We start from the raw sequence: 18976 nt of genomic DNA, 5'->3' as shown, positions 1-18976 counted from the left end.
ACGACAACACGGAAGGATAGATGCAAAGGGCAGGAAGTGTGTTCGTGGCAGATCTGGATTCTTTGAAGAGGGAGGAAGGCAGAGGTATGAAGTTTAGGGTCCCTAAGATGCCATTGGTCAGACAGGACCAGTTTCTTTCTTCAGCAGTTCACCCCAGTTGCCACCCCGAGAACGGACAGGGGATGCACGCGTGATAGCATGGACCAGTGATGAGGCTAGGGAACCGTTACAGGCAGAGCTGACACCATCTCAGGTGGATGCAGAGTCAAGAGCTGCCAGGTGCTACATGGTGTGAGCTCCTGGCTGACCCAAAATTCCTGAGCATCCTGCCAGCCCCAACGGCCTGGGATCCAGCCAGTCATTTTCTCTGCCTCGTCCAAAGGCAAGTCGGTATGACTGGAGCAGATTCTAGAATGGTGGCCCTCAAATGTGAAGGCACCATGGAATCACCTACAATGTTTTCACAGTTCTCTTGCACGTGTGATGCAGCAGAATTGGGTAGGGTCCTTGTCTCTCTAGCAAGTCCCAGGCAACACTGGGAAAACAGCATGAGGTCTATGGGATGTGTGCGCATTGGGAAAGGGTCAGAGGGCTTAGGGTATCAGTTTAGGGGTAGGCTCCTGTTCATTGCAGATGACAATCGCTTAGGGCATGTGAACAGGAAGCTTGAGCTGGATGTCTGAGGAGACCAAGCACCAGGCCCTAACACAGCTGATACCTTCATCCCCAGCCCTTTCCAAAATGCCAAGTCCCCAGGCCAGCCCCAACACAGTCATTAACTTCCCATGTGACCAAAGAGAGCTCCAAAAGGCTCAGAACTGTCAAAACGGGGAAACTGGGAATTGGGCCAGGTTTTCTGGCTATAAGGAAACCGAGAGACAAACCAAAAGCCTCTGCACGGGAGGTGACAGCGAGTGGGGCTGGCACCGAGTGACTATAGAAGCTGGGGGAAGGTGAGGCAACAGTAGAGCTTCCACTCAGGGGAGACAGAAGGTCTGATGCTGTGACTCCTCTCGGGAACCAGATGTAAGATGAGGGCATCTAGATCACAGTTGGAAGCACTAGGCACCTGTGGCAGAGCCACACTGGATATGCTGATGGGCACTGAACCTGAGCCCAGCCTGCCAGTTCAGGAACTGAGGGGCAGTAGAACTATGGAGGGCATCCCCTGGGATACTGGCTTTGAACCTGACTCTGTGGTTGGAAGAGGGTGATGGGACATCCTTAGCGGAGAGAGAGACTTCCCCGGGGGAGTGCCTCCCTGGCATAGGTCTCCCACACTCACACACAGGTCCTGGCAGGCTGGCCCCAAGCCCTCTTCCTTCTGCCCCTGGCAAGGCCTGGCGGCGTCTGTGCGTTTAATGAAACCGTCTGGCTGTGATACCATCAGCTCCAAGCTCGGCAGAGAACCTCTCCCAGTTCCAGTAAGGGAAGGAGGGCGCGTTCCGATAAATAAAACCATATTAGAGAGCAGGCGAAAAGGCCTCTTTTGTTCCCACCCCCCACCCCCCCCCCATGCTCCCCAACGCTTTATTTTTATAAGCGTGCGGGCCCCAGACCGACCACGTTTACACAAAGGTCACAATTGCACATTGTAGCGGCCACGCTCGTTGTATTGCTGTTGGCACACCCCCCCCCCCACGCTGGCCTCCTAGCAGGCTGGTTCTTTCCAGCAGCTCCGGCAGCTCAGGCAATGAGCTCAGGGCTGGGGGGACAGAGAGGGCGCAGCTCACAAACAAAACTCACCCAGACCCACACGTATGCACCCCACCCACCCATGGGAGGGACAAGGACAACAAAAGCATTGTAAAGAACAGGCCTGGAGGCCTTGAGCCTCAGACACTGGGCTACTGTGTGCCCAGGGCCCAGCCTCCACTACCACCCCCTCCCGCCCATCTCCCCATTCCCACCCCTGCAAAAGACATAAGCAGCAGCAAGGTGGCCAGATAGACTTACAGACACATCCTTTGTCAGGAGGTGGGGTCAGAGGGGAAGGGTCAGAGGGGCCAGGTCCCCATGTTCAGAATCCAATCAGACTGAAGGCTGCAGGATCCAAAAGCTACAACAACCCCCACCCCCGCCAAAGATGGGCAAGTTTGAACAGAGTTCTCTGAGGCCCACATGCTGCCTTTGGAAGAATCCAGACATAGCCACTCGGGGATACCACTGGCTTCTCTCAGGAACCTGTCACCAAGCCCCAAACAGGACAGTTTTTGTATGGGGTCCAGAGCTTTGCACCAGGTGTTGGGCCAGGTCTGCTGGTCAGACCTTCCTGAGGCGGCTGACACTTACATCCCCATCAGCCAGCCAGAGTACCAGAGCAGAGGCTGTGAGTGATGAACGGAGTACCCCTCTGCCACAGACGGTGCCTGACGTCCTAGGTGATGGACGGAGTACCCCTCTGCCACGGACGGTGCCTGACGTCCTAGGTGGCTGGGGTTGGCCTGAGTCCTAGTCAGGTCCTCTATGCCAACCTCATAGGAAAGGAAGGGGGATATACCCCAGAAATCAAGACAATGCAAGTTCAAATTTGCCAGAGCCATATTGCTACTACAAAATTGGGAAGGACGGGTGCGATGGTGCTGGCCTGTGATCCTAGGATACTGCAGACAGGAGAATTGGGAGTTCGAGGCCATCTTTAGCTACACAGTGAGTTCCAGACCAGCCTGGGCAACAGAAATCTCTATCGCAAGGTAAAATAAAATTTTAAAAAATAAATTAAAATAAGATTAAAAATGATTAAAAGTATAAAACTCGGTGTTGGCAAGCAGTGGGTAAAGTGAGTTCTTCCTTACTGGAAGCTACATAGACCCTTTAGGAAGCAGATGGGCAAGGTGCCCTGAAAACATAAAACTGTAGCCTTTTCCTCACATTCCTGGGCATCTGCTAACACACCCCTCATTCGGTACTCATGGCTGCTACATGGTAGCAATGGGCAAGGTAGCTCAGTGCCCAGGATGCAGATGGAGGAGACACCAACCAAGCTTTTGAATATGACTGCTGAGTGAGGACGGTCACTGCCCACATCACGAGACAGAGTGACCCAGTTTAAGCAGGGGACACTTAAGAGTGTGGGTCAGTGTCGCCTGGCTGCACAAATGCCAGCCATGCACAGGCAAAGCAGCTAACGTGGGCGGCAGGGTGAAGCCAGCACCAGAGCCAGGGTTCTGCTCTGGGCAGATAGCAAAGAGGCCTAGACCAGATTGCTGAGCAATCTGGCTTGAGTCCCTCATGCCCCGGGTTCTTGGGAAGGCCTTGAGGAGTGCTGAACAGGTTAGACAGCTCCTCCTCCTGCTGCTGCCTAGCCCCTGCTGCGCATTGTAAAGCCTGGATCCCTTCCCGGTCTCTTTCCCAGGGACCCTTTCTAAGTGAAGCGTTTCACAGGCCTCCAATGCAGTCTGGAAAACCCCTTCCCGTGCCTATCGGGCGGATGCCTCACCTCCCCACCCCGCCCCACCAGAGCCAACCTGAACAAAGGGCCTGGTTTAGAAGAGGGAGGCCCAAGCAGCATCCAGACATCAGAAGTCCAAGAGCAGGGAGTCCCTAAAGACATCCAAATTCAGGAGTCCCTTGGCACAGGTGAGCTGAGGTTCAACAGACCCCACTGTGACCTGTCCTAAGAGGAATATCTCTCAGAACCACATTACTGCAGCTTCACTAGACCACAGGCCTCAGAGAGATGTGGACTTCATAAGGAGATCCTCTCAGCTGATAGGTCACTACATCATGTAGCATCTGGCCTAAGGGCCAGCTCTCTTTAACTGGGTTAGCCAAGGAATACACCTTTGATTCCACTGACCTGTGAGGCCTTCAAAGACTTTACATAATAAACATATCCAGGCTCCCAGAATGTTGTAAGACAACCTTTCCCAAAGATCCTCTGTATGGAGTAGCAGCTGTCAGCAGAGCCATGGCTCCATCCAACACAGAAGTTCTCAGTGGAGATGGGGCAAAGCAGACAGCTTCTATCCTTCAATAGCATGGGTGTATACAGAGCTAGAAACATGTAGGCTTGGACTGTGTTGGGAGATGTCATGGTGCCATCACTTTGAAGGGTCAGGCAAAATGGAGCCAGGAACAGAGCTGATTATGCTTTCAGCTCGGAGCAAAGCATGTCGACATCAGAGAGGTCAACAGGGATTAGATGCATCATCTTATCCGTTCTCTGTCTGATCTCTCCTTCATGCACGCACACACACACACACACACACACACACACACACACACGTGCGCGCGCGTGCGACTCCAGCACACTCCACAAACACCTTCTATGGGTCTGGAGAGTGGATGTGGCAAGCCCCACCGAAAAATAGTCCTTCCTCAGGCTGCCTGAACAGAAACAGCCCACCAGCGTCTCCTCCAAACTCGGCATCCACGGGCTGCTGGTGGGAAGCAGAAGATTGCTAGGCCCCGGACAGCTCTAGGCAACTGAAAGATGCTCCCAGCAGGAGCAGTCACAGCTGAACCCTACCCTGGCCTCAGACAGTCAAACACCAGTTTCCTCCGAAATGCCAGCCAGTGGCTGGCATAGCACTGAGCAGCCAGCCATCACAAGGTCAGTTCCCGGGGAGAAATCGCTTTGGTTTAGGGTTTGGGAGTGAAAATAAACACTTGGAGTTTTATGGGTTCCCCCGTGTTGGCTGCTGTTTTCCTTTCCAGCTGCTGCTCAATCGAGCCTTTCATTCAGAAGCCCGTGGCCTCTGAGGAAGCCCTGGGCAGCACCCTCAAAGCTCAAGGGACGTTTATCTGGGTGGAAAGTATGACGTCTCCCAGACCAGTGCCTGCTGACCCCACTGCATGATCCACATGAGGAGCTCTGGTTCCCTGGGCTACCATCCTGGGGGAGCTCCTGCCCTTCAGAGTCCTTAACCAGCTCAGTTCATAGAGGACAACTGGCCTTCCACCCTCACCCACAGACCCCCACTAAGAGGAAAAAGGCTGGGCTGGGAATAAGCCCATGTCAGAATCCTAGACACAGCCACTGTCTAACTGCCCCCATCCTGTCAATGTCCTTGTACCAGGGGCTGTCAGGACCCAAAGCCCAGAAGGGAAGTACTCTCCAACCATGGTGGTGCTTAGCTGAGTGGGGCTGGAGAGCAGGTCATTGGGAGCACAGGAACCTGGACATGAACTACAGTGGCCAGAAATAAGGAAAGCAAAGTTGGGCTTGGAAGGGCAGGCATGTGGCTACAAGCAACACAGCCACTCTGACTAGAAGGCCACACTCAGGGAGCCCAATTCTCCTTAGCCACAGGTAGGTTCTTGCAGGGGAACAACCTTGGACTAATTTCCCAACTCTATCATCTGTCAGCTATTTCAACTCGAGCAATTTACAGAACCCACCTGAGCCTGTATTTCCTTACCCATAAAATAAGGAGTTAGGGCACCTAGCTGCCAGTATCTGCCTAGGTACACATGGGGAGGAGCTTATGTAAATGTCTCTTCCTTAGGTGTATGGTGCTGAAGGTTCACAGCAGGGAAACAAGGCATCTCCTGAGTGAGCTCCTAGCTGATGGGAAGATTACAGCAGACGAACCACAATCTAGCGCCATAGTGGATAGGGGCTCAGAAAAATGCACTGGAGTGTCAGGGCTGGGGACACAGTGATCAGCTCAGTTCAGGCCAGTCAGGGAGGTGTGATCTGGGTCTGAAACTGAAATTGAGGAAGAACTGCTTTCCAGGCTGAGAAAACACTAAATGCACATGCAGGGGGTTGGCAATTGTGGATCAAGGCTGGTGGGGGCAGGGCTACTGGATGAAAGGTAGAGAGATGACACAGTCACCCCATCCCAGAGGCTTATCTGACAAGGGCCAATGTGGCAGGTTCATCTGTCAGGACATATGCTTCAGAACCAGAGAGCAGTAAGTGCGGTTATGTCTAGGGCAGTATGGAAGGAAGCAAAGTGAGCAGGGAACAGAGAAGGAGCAGGGCCAATACGCTGCTGAAGCCAGAGTGCACGGCGCTGTATGGTGAAGTCTTCTATATAAGACCCCAGGCCAGGCGGGCAAGAGCTGAGTCTAGGAGTATCAGGGCCTGGGAGCTGGACCTAAAATGGGTCTGGGAGGGTAGGGGCCTAAGGAAACTGGGTCTTCACAGAGTGACCTGAACAGAGAAAGACATTGCTAGCAATCCAACAAAGAATGGCCCCTGGGAAGTTAGGGACACAGTCAGCCAAGGCAAATCCTGCTACAATCTCGCATGAGGAGCAGCATCCCTGAGACCAGGAGGCATTGGGACCTAAAACAGTATCCGGCACTCAGAGAAGACAGCCACTCAAGGATCCTGCTAGAGACAGCAAATGCTCTCCGCCCTCCCCTGGGATCCTGGATCCTCTCCTCCTCCCACCTACCAGAGAAGGAGTCTTTGTCCATGGCGGGCAGGTCCCGGGCCTGGTACAGGTAGCAACGCAGATGGTAGCGGTTCCCATCTTCACTCAGGAGGAAAGAGAGATGTCATGTGATGAGTAGGGTTGCTAAGGGCTGGAGCTACAGGAAGAGGAGGGTCTGCCCCAGGAAGGGCAGCAGGCTCTGGCTGTTGTCCTCTCCATGTTCCACATATGGAATATGAAACATATTGTTCATACTGTCCATGTTGTCATACGGAGAGGACAGCAGCCATTGTGAAGAGTGAGCCTCCTCTGGTAGGAAGACAGATGCCAGCTCAGAGGCAGTGCTTTGCATCCTTTGAGGCTACCCAATCCCAGGGAGAGAGACAGGGAAGGAGGGAGGGCGAGACCAGACTCATGATTACAGGAACTTGAATGCACACCTCCCATCTCTAACACACAGATATGAATGCTCACATGCACATGGGCACACATACCATAAGACTCAACTGGCTTGAAAGCACACAAAGTCAGGTCTCTAGAGCCTCAACACACACACACACACACACACACACACACACACACACACACACACTCTCTCTCTCTCTCTCTCTCTCTCCCTCCCTCTCTCTCCCTCTCCCCCCCCCATCCCCTCCCTCCCCCCTCTCTCCCTCCCCCCCTTCTCTCCCTTGACTATGGAATCCCACTCCAAGTGTGAGGTCATGCATATACCCATCAGATGCCACCCACCAAACGTCACTTACAATCAAAGATGCAGGAGATTGTGGGTCTGTTAACGCCAAAGCTCAGGGTAGACACAGACATGGAATCTTCGCTCTTGTCATCCACCATGCCGCCCTGGAGACACAAAGTTTATCAGGGAACAATAGAAAACTGACCCTGAATCCCTGCTCCCAGCAACCCCTGGATGCCAGTCTTCCCACTCTGGACAGACACACCTCCAAGCCAGACCTGTTGTGGGTCCGAATCTTTCAGAGGCTCTTAGACCTGAGGGGCAGCGTCCTTCTGCTCAGACCCAGTGATTTGTCCCATCTCTCCCTTGACACCAAGGCTTGCTCCCCTTAACCCAGCCCTGGGCTTCAGGCAGACCATGGTCCCCAAAGCTGCCCTTAGCAGACCTTAGAACAAGGTCTTTCCATCTTCTGTCCTCGCAAAGGAACCATACTACACACGCAGGAGGGGCATTTCCTGTGCTATGCACCTGTGCCCTGCTGCAGCTGCGTGGGCTCTGGCTCCCACCACACGCCTCCTCCCTGCAGACAGGAGAGGAGCACAATGGCACCCTCCACTTCCTTTGGCCACAGTTTCATCACGGCTCTAAAACTGAATGACTTGAGTTCTGATGCTGCCTGTCACTAACATTCCTCTAACTTCAGACAAGTTGTTTAACTTCTCTGAATCATTGTTTGTGTATCAGAGATAATTATACAGTGTCCAGCTCAGAAAGTTGCTGTGTCTATAAAAGATAGATGAGTAGTTCTTAGGAAACTGCCTGGCACCCAGTACATGCTCAAAGGTTAACAATCCCAGTGTTCACACAATCCCAATCTTAATAAAATAAGGCACAGAAATGAGGCTGAAGGGGTGGATGTCAGTAACTATGCACTATACACACACACACACACACACACACACACACACTCACACACACACCCATTCCTATGTGTTCAGAGTGGCTACAAATGTGACTTAGTTAAGTGCTTGCCTCACATGCATGAAGATGTGAATTTAATAATCAGAATCCATGTAAAAATGCCAGATGTGGTAGCCCCCACCTGTAACCCCAATGCTGGGGAGGCAAAGACAGGCAGCCTAACCTAATTGCAAGCCCCAGGCTAATGAAAAACTGTCTTAAAAAACAAGATAGGTGGCTTCTGTAGAACCTGCTGCCTGAGGTTGATTTCCAGAGTACAGGAACTCAAAAATACGTGTGTGCGCACGCGCGCGCACACACACACACAGTATACACTGCATATACCACACACACCACTCCCACACATACACATACCACCTCAACACACACCACATACACCACTACCACACATACACTATCCAACACATCACACACCTACCACCCCAACACACATATGACTCCCATACACACACACACACACACACACACATGCACACACAGTAAGAAAGTGCTGGACGTAGTGTCACACTCCTTTAGTTCCCACACTTGGAAGGCAGAGACAGGTGGATCTCTAGTGAGCTCCAGACCAGTGCCCTCCTGGTGCCTTTGAGAAATGTAGCCTATTGTTCACATGCTCTCTCTGTATTTATGTCTCGTCTGTCTGTCTGTCTGTCTGTCTACCTGTCTCTCTCACACAGAGAAAGAGAGAGATGGGGAAGGGAAGGAGAGAGGTGGGGAGAGACAGAGAGACAGAGACGGGGAAAGGAGGAAGGGAGTGAGGGGAAGAGGGAGGGAGGAGAGAGGGAGGGGGAGGGGTAATGAATGTCTTTATAAACCCTGGCCACTGACTCTCCCAGGGGATCTGGACATCACCCTAAACAGACCCCATTAATGTCTCAGAGCAGGAGAGAAATCCCTCCCTACTGAATGTCTGTGACACTGAATTGGGGCTTTAGGGTAGGGACATCCTAACACCAGCACCTCACTTATATTCAAACATCAGGTATACCCTGAGACCCCTTTGTCACCTCATAGATACCACCTCTCAGAGGGGCCTGAGAAATCCACTCTAAAACACAGCCTTCTAGTACCCTCATGCAACCTAAAGGGATCTCACAGGTCTCACAGATGGTTTTGCTCCTTTCCATGACATTGATGTGTGATATGCTGGTTAATATCCCAAATATTCTGATCAAGGCTGGCTGGTGTGGGCTCCAGGTGGGTACCACAATAACCAGGCACCTCCAACCGTGCTTGGCACAACAAGGCCTCAGGAACATTCACTGAGCTGGTGGATCTAACCCAGGACAAGGCCTGCCCTATCTGAAAGTATCTTTCTCCAGAAGAAAGACTAGGGCTAAAGCAATTCTCAGGGATAAGCTGAGGAAAGGAGCCCAGAGAGACGACACCTACATCAGCATGTGAAAGGAGGCCCGGTAATGTTGGTACCAGTCAGTCAATTGCTCACTCCCCACCTTCTTCACCATCCCTGTGTAGTAATCAAATCCAGGGACCATCCCCAAAGCTGGACCCTGGAACTTTCAAGGTAGAAGACAGGGTTCAAACAAAGGAAGCCCCCAGAGAATGCAGAACAAAGTCTGAAACGAGCAGCCACATCTCAAAAGCAGAGACCAGGGCAAAGTTTCATGTTCTAATTGGTGGTGTTCACTGCCACACCATGTGCAGTTACAGTGAAGCAGGAGGACCAGCCCTGGGCCTGGAGTTCCCAGAGTGGATAAAGGAAAGGTGGCCAGCATGGCTGACGGCAAGTGCGTGAAACCCTGGTTGTCATCTGTGGACATGTGAACGATCTGCACTGGGCTAGCCCAGTGGTAAGGCTGCTGGCACCCTAAACACGTTGGACACACCCTTAGTTACCTAGCTAGATATCAGTAGCATCCCCTTAGTTACGACTGTCAAGATGTCTCCAGACACTGTCAGGTGTCACCTAAGGGAAGAACAGTACCGCTCATTTAGGAACACTCATAAAAACTGGATGACCCACAGCCCTCAGCACCTGATCTTCAGTGTGCCTATTTAACTATGTCACTCCTTCAGTCCTGTGGTAAGCAATTCCTCACCCAAAGCCCCACTTCTTCCCCTCTAGTTTTCTTAAATGTCTTACATCTACCTTTCTCCCTCTGTCACAAGGCTTTGCACAGGCTGTCCTTACCACAGCACACCCTTTCTGTCTGCTATATTAACTTTAGCTCTTCCCTCAGCTAGGTCATTGCAAAGCATGGGCACTTTTTGTCTGCCTGCTTTCAGCAGCTTGCTACTTCTCCAGTTTGTCTCCTGAAGGGAACCAGGAAAGGCATGCACAGACAACCTTGATATCACACACACACACACACACACACACACACACACACACACACACACCACAGAGTCATATCCCTGACCCAGAGGCAGCTCCAGTAAAGAATTCCCTTACCCTGGGCAATATGAGCAGTTCAGGGACCAAAGATCCCAGACGGGGGAGGGGGGCAGTTAATGGTGTGGATAGCAATGTTCCCCTCACCTTAGGAGGCCAGGGTCTGACTCTGCCACAGGAGGAACCCCCAGGATGCCTTGGTAACCAACAGGCTGCTCTGAATGTCAGAAGGGCAGAGCAGGAGTTTTGTGGCTTCCCTCTTGGGAAAATTTCCTGCAACAGGTATGGTGTAATCATGGAGCAAAGGAGGGGTGAGGTGGCAGGTGGAAAAAACCGGAGTGGGGATGCCTAGTATCATTCTGTGAACAGCCAGGTGTCATGGGATGCCGCCACTGGCTGGGGTCTCTGCCCATCCACCCCTCACCCACTCCTGCCCAGCCTTGTTGGCCTAGGGCATTGGGTTTCCCACAGTCACATTCTTCACTCCATAGCTCATTCGGAGACTCCCAGGCTGGGGCTGGCAGCCATGCCGTCTGTGGCCACACACTGTGTCCTAGGGCAAGCTGTAGATGGGATCCTGTGGCTCCCTCAGTGGGGGACTGGGCGGCCTCCAACCCACTGCTGCCCGGCAGGAGGCCATGGATCCCTGAAGGAGCCTGAGGCAGGAAGGAATAGAAAGTGGGCCTCCGAGATGCTATGGAGTGCCCCCAAATGTCCCCAAAGCTGAAGCCGGCCAAGCCCAGTTGGGCCTGCCCAGTACTGACCTCCAAATCCTTTAACAAAAAGGAGGTGGGCAGGTTCTGGGTGCCTTACAAAAGGGGCCCCTCTTTCATCCAGATGAGGTGGGGACCTAGAAAAGGCCCAATAGCATGTTTGAGGTTCTTTGAGAGCTATACGCCACCCACCAGGAAGGTTGCTCCAGCCTCAAAGGGGAGCTCTGAATGCCCCATATTCCAGGGGACCCTATCAGCACCCATTTGGGGAGGTAGGAGGAAGACAGTGAGGAAAAGGTGAGCAGAATAATCACAAGCTTAGAAGTCTGGGGACAGTGCCTCCGATGCCACACCGTGGCTTGGGGGAGGAATCAGCAAGATTCCTGGAATCCTCCCTGCACTGGCCAGGTCAAGCAGAGAGCCATAGCCTAGCACAAGTGCGCCCTTTTCCTTCTTCCAGGGAAGATCACTCCACCACAGGACAGGAAGAGGCAAGAGGAGCCTGGTGTCCGGGCCATTGGGAAAGATTACTAGCGGGAACTCAGCATCACCCATCGTTCCGTTCTGTTCCTACAAATAGGCCTGGAGAGCCCAGGGTGGTAAGTGCGGGAGCTGCTGCATAGCCACAGAGTAGAGCATAGACTTGGGTCTCTGTGAGGCCATTATTAGGCAGACGAGCAAACTGTCTTCACTTACAACTCAAGAAAAGGTATTTCAAAGCAGAGGCGGTAGCACAAGCCTATATAGCCCTGGCACTTAGGATCCTATGGCATGGGAGAGCAAGAAGTTCTAGGGCAGCCTGAGTTATAGAGTGAGTTCTAGGACAGCCTAGATTATCGTGAGACACTGTCTAAAAAAGAAAAAAAAAAGAAGAGAAAAGAAAAGAAAAGGAAAGGAAAGGAAAGGAAAGGAAAGGAAAACCCACACACATCTGGGAAATGCCCCACATGATCCAAGCCTGAACTAGGGACTCTGTCTGGACCTTGTCTGGAGAGCTGGCAGTTGGCTGGCACAACCCTCAGATGACCCTTCAGATCTCTGACTTTGTCAGCAGCTCTGCAGGGGCATCGGGGTAACAGAAATGGGCAGCTTTCTTTGGTGCCCATCTATAATCAGTTCAACTGAAACAAATTGTCTTCAAACTGGGTTCCTAATGGAGCCTGCCTCCTAGGGCTGGTTAGACATCATCTCTAAACAAAGTCGGTGGCCACAGACGCCTGTGGTGCATGTCCTGACAGGACATGAACGACCCCCACAAGCAGCCAGGCTGTTCACACCTTCACCACAGTGGGCTGTGCAAGGTCTATCACAGATGGGCCTATCACCCATCAGGGCACAATGTGGTGACAGGCCATCCAGGGCTGACATTGGCTCTGTGCCAACAGAGGTTGATTTGCCAAAACAGGTCACAGGCCAGATTCGGCTGGTGGCCCACAGTGTGTTAGCCCTGTTCTATTCTTATTTTGCAATGCCATTGTCTTCCCTGTCTGATGGGTGAGAAAACCAAGATTTAAGAGGGGCTCATCTGAAGTTAAACAGTTGATTGTCTAACAAGACCAAGGTTTCTCTCCCAGAAACCATCAGCTCAGAGCATCTAAGCAACGTTCTGGATAACTACAGAGGGCTTCGTGCCAGGCGGGGCCAGAAGTCATACCCAGGACCCAGGGCACCATCCTGGCTGCCCCACACGAGCCCCACACAAGACAGCAGGCCAGACTAAGGCAAGAAAGCCCTTTAAAAGAGGGAGTGGACTGGAGACCTCCCTTCCCAATCAGGTTTTAAGTAGAATAGCAGGCAAGGGTGCAACCCCATTTAATTCGCAGCTGGAAGCAGGGTTTGGAATCAGCCGCTAAAGTCTTCACTGAAGTCTTTGCAAAATTACCGCCAGAGAGAGAGAGAGAGAGAGAGAGAGAGAGAGAGAGAGAGAGAGCGCTCTATGGAGCCGGGAAGGCACCAGGCAACCTGGAGAGTGCACAGTGCCACGTGTGGGCTGATTCAGGCTCAGTGTCCTCCCAACGTCTCCTCCCTCCGTGCGCATGTGCAGGCTGCAGAGACATCCAGGGCAGGTTCTTTCCTGTGCCAGCTCCCTCAAGAATTTCAACAAGTGTCTGTCCCACTTAGCCTGGAAGTTCCCTGGCTCTTCACATCTGTTTTCTTAGAATGACTGTTAATAATGCCCCAGGCCAGTTTTTTTTTTTTAAATTAGGACTAGAAGAACATAGACCCTCAGGTGTGACATCATACTCAGCGCTCCAACTGCGCAGGCACACACACTCCGAGTCCTAGCAACGTAAAACCCAGGATGAAGCAAGACAGGGCCCATGCATTCAGGGGAATTATCAAACTGTCCTCTCCAGCAGGCAAACAGTAGGCATAGAAGACCTCTGTTTGAATGGGGTACCAGCCCTCAAGCCCCATGTCAGGGGCTAGCACAATGTCAGGTAGGGAACAAGTGCTTATTTCAGATGGTCAAGAGCCCATAGGCTCTGGGGATAGGGCTCAATGGATGGGGCGCTTGGCTAGCATGAGCAAGGCCCTGGGTTCAAGCTACAGCACTGTGCAAAACCATAATGGGCAGTGCACACCTGTAATCCCAACATTGAAGAGGTGGGGAAGATCAGAAGTTCTAGGTCACCCTAGGCTACATAGTGAGATCCAGATCAATCTGGGATACATGAAACCTTATCTCAAGAAAGAAACCTGGGGGCCGATATACAAAGTAGTCCTCCAAGAAGTCAGTCACCTCCTGCCATAGCTACTCAGGAGACAAATCTCTGAAGGATGCCTTGCTCAGGGAGAATAGATCTGAGAACTTGACTGGGGGATACAGCATGGCTTCATCCAGATTCAGAGACGGCCCCACCCTGGCCAAACCACATGAGACCCCATTTCTGGCCAGCTCAAGTATTGAGTTACTTCCCACTGGCACTAGGCTTCCCTCGCCCCCCCCCCTTGCCAGCCCTTACAACTCACAGCTGCCCTTCCCTGCCAATGGCCCAGGGTGGTGACACCTATTTCTAAGGGTTCTCATGACTTTGGTCTCAGCCAACCTACTGCAGACACTGCAGGCTTCCTGGGTGGCAGCTTCCCTGGGTGGTAAGATGGATTTATCACATCTGGCTGCCCAAAGGAACTGAGCTGCCTGTCTGACTTAGTATCCTCTCTGGGAGCAAGGATAACCAAGGATGCTAGCCTAGCCAAGTGCCAGCCTTCTGATGCTTCAGATCCTTTCTCTCTAGGGCCACCCCAAAGCACCCTGGGCAGAGGGCGGTGGGGTGTTATGGGGGAGACCAGTGAAAGTGAAGATGAACATAGCAGTTGGTGGTCTAGCCAAGAGTCAGAAAGTGCCTGAGGGGGGGAAAGGGCAGCTGTCTGCCCTAGATAGGTTCTGGAACAGATGCAGATCTATTTCTTCTGTAGTAACATGCAGGGCTCAAAGAGCCACCTATAATGACATCACCAAACCATAGCTGCACCAGCAGTATGACAGGAACTGCACTTCCTTATTCTGGTTACTTTAGAGAAGAATTTAAAGAGTCACGTGTGGAGAGTTGCCCCCAACTCTAAAATGAGCTAATGTCAGCATATAAGGCAACACGTAAACCTACAGAAATTCTTTCTTAGGGCCCTCCTAGAGGAGTAGATAATGCCAAGGGCCTGACACTAGAATTTAACCATCATACAGACACATATGCAGGCATCAGAACTGCCAAAGGGCAGGAGAACACACACACACACACACACACACACACACACACACACACACACACACAGGGGGGTACGGTGGGGGAGGGAGAAAGATGCATCCAATTTCCCAAGACTCCTGCAGCTCCAAGGCTCACATGCACCTTTGAACATGGAAGTCTTTCTCAGCTCTAGAAGGCACCAGCCCATGCTTCAGGCCTGTCTCCTCCCTCCCTCCTAGCCAGGCTGCCTCTGAGGCTCAGGAAGCTTTGCCCCTCTTTGCAAGGCCAAGTGCAGAGGCAGGGCTTGGAAAAATCCTTGTGCCCAGAGGGCAGGCCTAGGGCAAGGGCGACAGGACAGATTCCGTGAGCTCATCCTCAGCAGCCGTCACCAGAGTTCCCAGAGAGGCCGGTGGCGTCAGGAGGGGGGGTGACTGGGTGGGAGCCGGGTGGTGGTGGTTGTGGCGGCAGCAAGGGGTGTGGGGTAAGGAGGAGGCTGATGGAACGCGCTATAATAGCAGCTTTGTACTCGGATTCCCAGCTCCCTGGGAACGCCAGGAAGATTATGAAACCCGGTGTCTTTGGGAATGCCAGGATATTAGCTGGAAAAAGAATAATACGAAAATAAAATAATGCTCGGGATGGAGACAGCAGACGCTTAGCAGACTGAGCCAGGGCCTCCTGCTCTGAGGAGGGAGCCAGGCTTGGCCCCTGCTGCTGGTGCTAACGAGCAGACAGGGCCTGCCTTCCAAAGAGACGATTTCCAGAGGGAGCTGGCAGACCAGGCCCAGCCCTGCTGAGGATGCACAGGCCAGGGGAGGGGTAGTAGAAAGCAAGGCATAACCAGGCCTGGTCCTGGGGCCCAGACATTCAAACCCATCAGATTCCCAGGAGGTTCCCTTAACCCTACCCACAGTCCTTCCCTGACTCTTTCACGATCTCTATAACCTTTCCCAAATGCCCTCCCCTCAGCATGGTCACTCTGGAATAACTATAGAATAGCAAAGATACAAAAGGCAGCAGGTTTATTCACGCTCACACGTAAGTATCTCTCTTTCAGACCTAAATCACACAGGAGCTCCTCACGGACTAAGCTACTAGCACTGGATCCACCAAAGGGCAGCAGAACAAGCTATCTTATCCTGTCCCACCATTCATGACTCTGGTCATCCACCCAGCCTCTCTCAGAAAAGCATCCAAGCGGAGGCCATTGCATGCTATTTTCTGTTCTTGTTACTCAAAGATGGCCCTGGATCCAGCAGCAGCAGCAGCAGCAGCAGCAGCAGCAGCAGCAGCAGCAGCAGCCCTTAGGACTTTGTTAGATGCAGAGATTCTGGGTACCCCACCCAGACACTGCATGAGAGCTGGCATTGTAACCAGTCCTCAGTTGACTTCTATGCTCATTAGCCTGCACAGTCACTGCTAACCTTCCAGGGCCGCTGAGATACAATCTCTTCCACGAGTGATATAACAGAGTCCCTGAGGCATGGGGGTAGAAGCAACAGGATCCAGAGCACCCCTGAAGCCTGTCACCCTATCACACTTACACCAAGTTCAGGGCAGACATCTGCAGACATCAGGGACCAGCAGTGGTGTCTTGGTAACCGGTGTCCTGAGACATAGCACGAGCGTGACTTCTGGTCCCTGGGCCAAGACACCAGAATGCTCCAGGGCAAGTCCAGTAAGTTTAGAGATGGAGGCCTGGCCCGGTCCTCTGACCAGACTAGAAGCATGTGAAGGTGACTGCAGAAAGGGAGTGTGGTATGGGGCATGTGGGATGTGATCATGAGCCTGAGTGCTCACGTCTCCTAAGTGTGTGGGGCTGAGGGGATTCCATGTGGGCAGTTACAAAGCGATCCAGGCAGTTACTACCAAAAAGGGTACTGGCTGTCCAGACACGGAGCTCCTAAGGACACTGCAGAACTCTGTGTGACACACCATAGCAATCAGACTATCTCCCTCAGGTTCTCCTGCAGTCATGTCCCCAGAGATGCAGAGGGATTCCTGGGGCTGGTTCCTTCCACGTGTCATAAGCTGATCACAAATGAATCGAAATCCACCAACCCTCCCATGTCTGTCAGTTTGACATGTGACTTCAGTGATTCTCCCACAACATGTTCCTCCATAAACAACAGACTAGTCAACACCTTTGCTTCTGGGAAATCCCATGACCACCCTGCCCCAGTCCTCCAGCCATTACCTCAAGAATCTTGGGCCCACGTCTCCTAACCTTGCTTGACTTCCTTCACCCAGCCCCACCCTGCTTTGGTACCTGCCTTCATGTGCACGTCTCTGGGTACCATGGGCCCCACCCCTCCCAGCTGACGAACTCCAGCTCCTCCTACTTCTCTGCCCTGGTGGCCTGTCAGGTAACCACTACATCTGCTTTCCTCAACCAGCTACACCGAATGTCAGACTTGCCAGAGCAGCAGTGAACTCATAGCACACTGGGCTCACCCTGTGGCCTGGCACCCTTGGCTCCCTTCCCATCTAACATTACTGAGCCTCTGACACCCCTGCCTGTCCCTCTGCCATTCCAGGTACCACCTTGGTCCTTGGGTTCCTTTTTCATGGGGTTGCCTCATCCCTGGATCTTCTGACAGGATATTATCTCCCTCGATTACTTTCCATAGCCACTTTACTAATGGTCCCCAATCCCTATGTTCAACATTACCCCAGCTCCCTGGTGCCCATAAGAGTCCTGGACCTGCCCTCCAGAACTCTCTACTCACCACTATTTCTGGCTCCTTTTCAGAACATTCTCTATCGAACCTACCAATGCTGCCAATCACAGAGCCCAAGTGTGTTCACCCGGAACCTCCCACCTGCCTCCGCAGGCCCAGGGCCCAGCACAGACACCCAACCAGCTCAGGCCATTCACTTGCCAGAGTTGAGCTAGTCTGGGCTTACCATATGGGAGGGAGGCAGCATGACTTTGCCTGGCTGTGGCCATTAGGATGTGGCATGTCTTCTGCCACCAGTGTCATTGTTGCTACCAAGAAAGCCAGCCCTGAAAACCTCAATTTCCTGCCACCTAATACCTGGCCCCACTCCAGCACTTTTCAGCTAAGTGAGGCCCAAAGCCCGAAGCCCCCTTGCTCATCAGCCCATAAGAATGGAGTCTCTCTGTAGAACCCACGCTACTCACTGAGCCGTCTCCCCAGCCTACTTGGAATGAATCTTCTCCCTTCGGTGATTGCCCAGCCTTCCTCAAGCTCTTCCTCTTCCACTTCCAGCCTCAGCCACAGGACCATCCCAAGACCCCGCCAAGTGCCCAAACCAGGCCACCACAGGACAAGACAGCCGCCACAGCCTGCTTCATGAAAACCACAGATCTATCTTGCCTGTTCCTGTCCTAGCTGACAGCCGTTTAGTGGCTGAGAGCTCGCTGAGGATTGTACTTCTCTCCCTGCAGTACTATGATGGAGGGCCTCTCTGGCCAGCTTTTGGGGGCCACCACTGGCTGCCACCTCCTTCTCTGCTTCCATGCATCACATCCCAGACCCATCCCACTAGACTCTCACAGGCCTTACAGCTGCCCTGACCCACAGATACGCACATATACATTGATGCAGACAGCCTTGTGTACAGAGGCTAATAGGGCCTGCTTCCCAGGTTCATACCCCAGAGCACTCACAAAGAATGCACACATAATGCCGGCTGTACGTCAGAAGTTCAATCAAGCCTTTCAGCCTGTCTCCGAGAGTCTCTAGTCCAGCAGAACAGAGAGCAGAGGACGGGCTGTGTACCACCATCTCTTCCTGGTCCCCATCACCCAGATCTTGAGTAACTTGAGCCAACCTCAGTACTACTAACTATGGAAACGCCGCAGGGGACAGGGAGCCCTCCAAGATTTCCCTTTCACAGGTACATTGCTTCTCCTAAACCCTAGCAAGTCTCTGTCTGGGGAGAACTGTGTCCAGCCAAGGATACACCAGGGTCACCAGACCTCTCTGGTCACTCCCAGACTTCTCCCATCTATCCCAGGCCATCTCTGCAGGAAGCTCCAAGTCCCCCGGGCTTTGCTGTCTGGGTGAGCCACTCAGAGGCCCAGGCCTCCTGCCTCTCTGCTCTCATCCTCACACTCAGAGTACCAGTGGATCTTCCAGTGTCAAGAAAGAGGCTCTCTTATTTAAGGAAGACACCCAAAAGGCTGTTCACCCTCCCCACACGCCACCCCACAGGGACCAAAGCCAGGATGGCTGGCCAATGTTACTTCTAAAAGC

General features: G+C 52.7%; 1 protein-coding gene across 25 annotated transcripts in view; it reads right to left on the bottom strand.

Moving 5' to 3' along the window:
- Dysf (dysferlin) overlaps positions 1 to 18976 on the bottom strand; it is a 199579-nt gene that overhangs the window by 74114 nt on the left and 106489 nt on the right. For all 25 annotated transcript variants that reach the window (XM_087657484.1, XM_087657488.1, XM_087657495.1 and 22 more), the window contains 2 exon segments: positions 7091 to 7184; positions 6351 to 6428 (listed from right to left, as the gene is read on the bottom strand). In XM_087657484.1, the coding sequence (XP_087513610.1) occupies positions 6351 to 6428; positions 7091 to 7184 (172 nt within the window).

This window comes from Rattus norvegicus, chromosome 4 (genome assembly GCF_021556685.1).
Source record: "Rattus norvegicus strain SHRSP/BbbUtx chromosome 4, alternate assembly SHRSP_T2T, whole genome shotgun sequence".
In the NCBI taxonomy this organism is placed as follows: Eukaryota; Metazoa; Chordata; class Mammalia; order Rodentia; family Muridae; genus Rattus; species Rattus norvegicus.
Note: the sequence above shows the minus strand (reverse complement) of the source record. Positions and strands in the feature narration are given on the sequence as shown.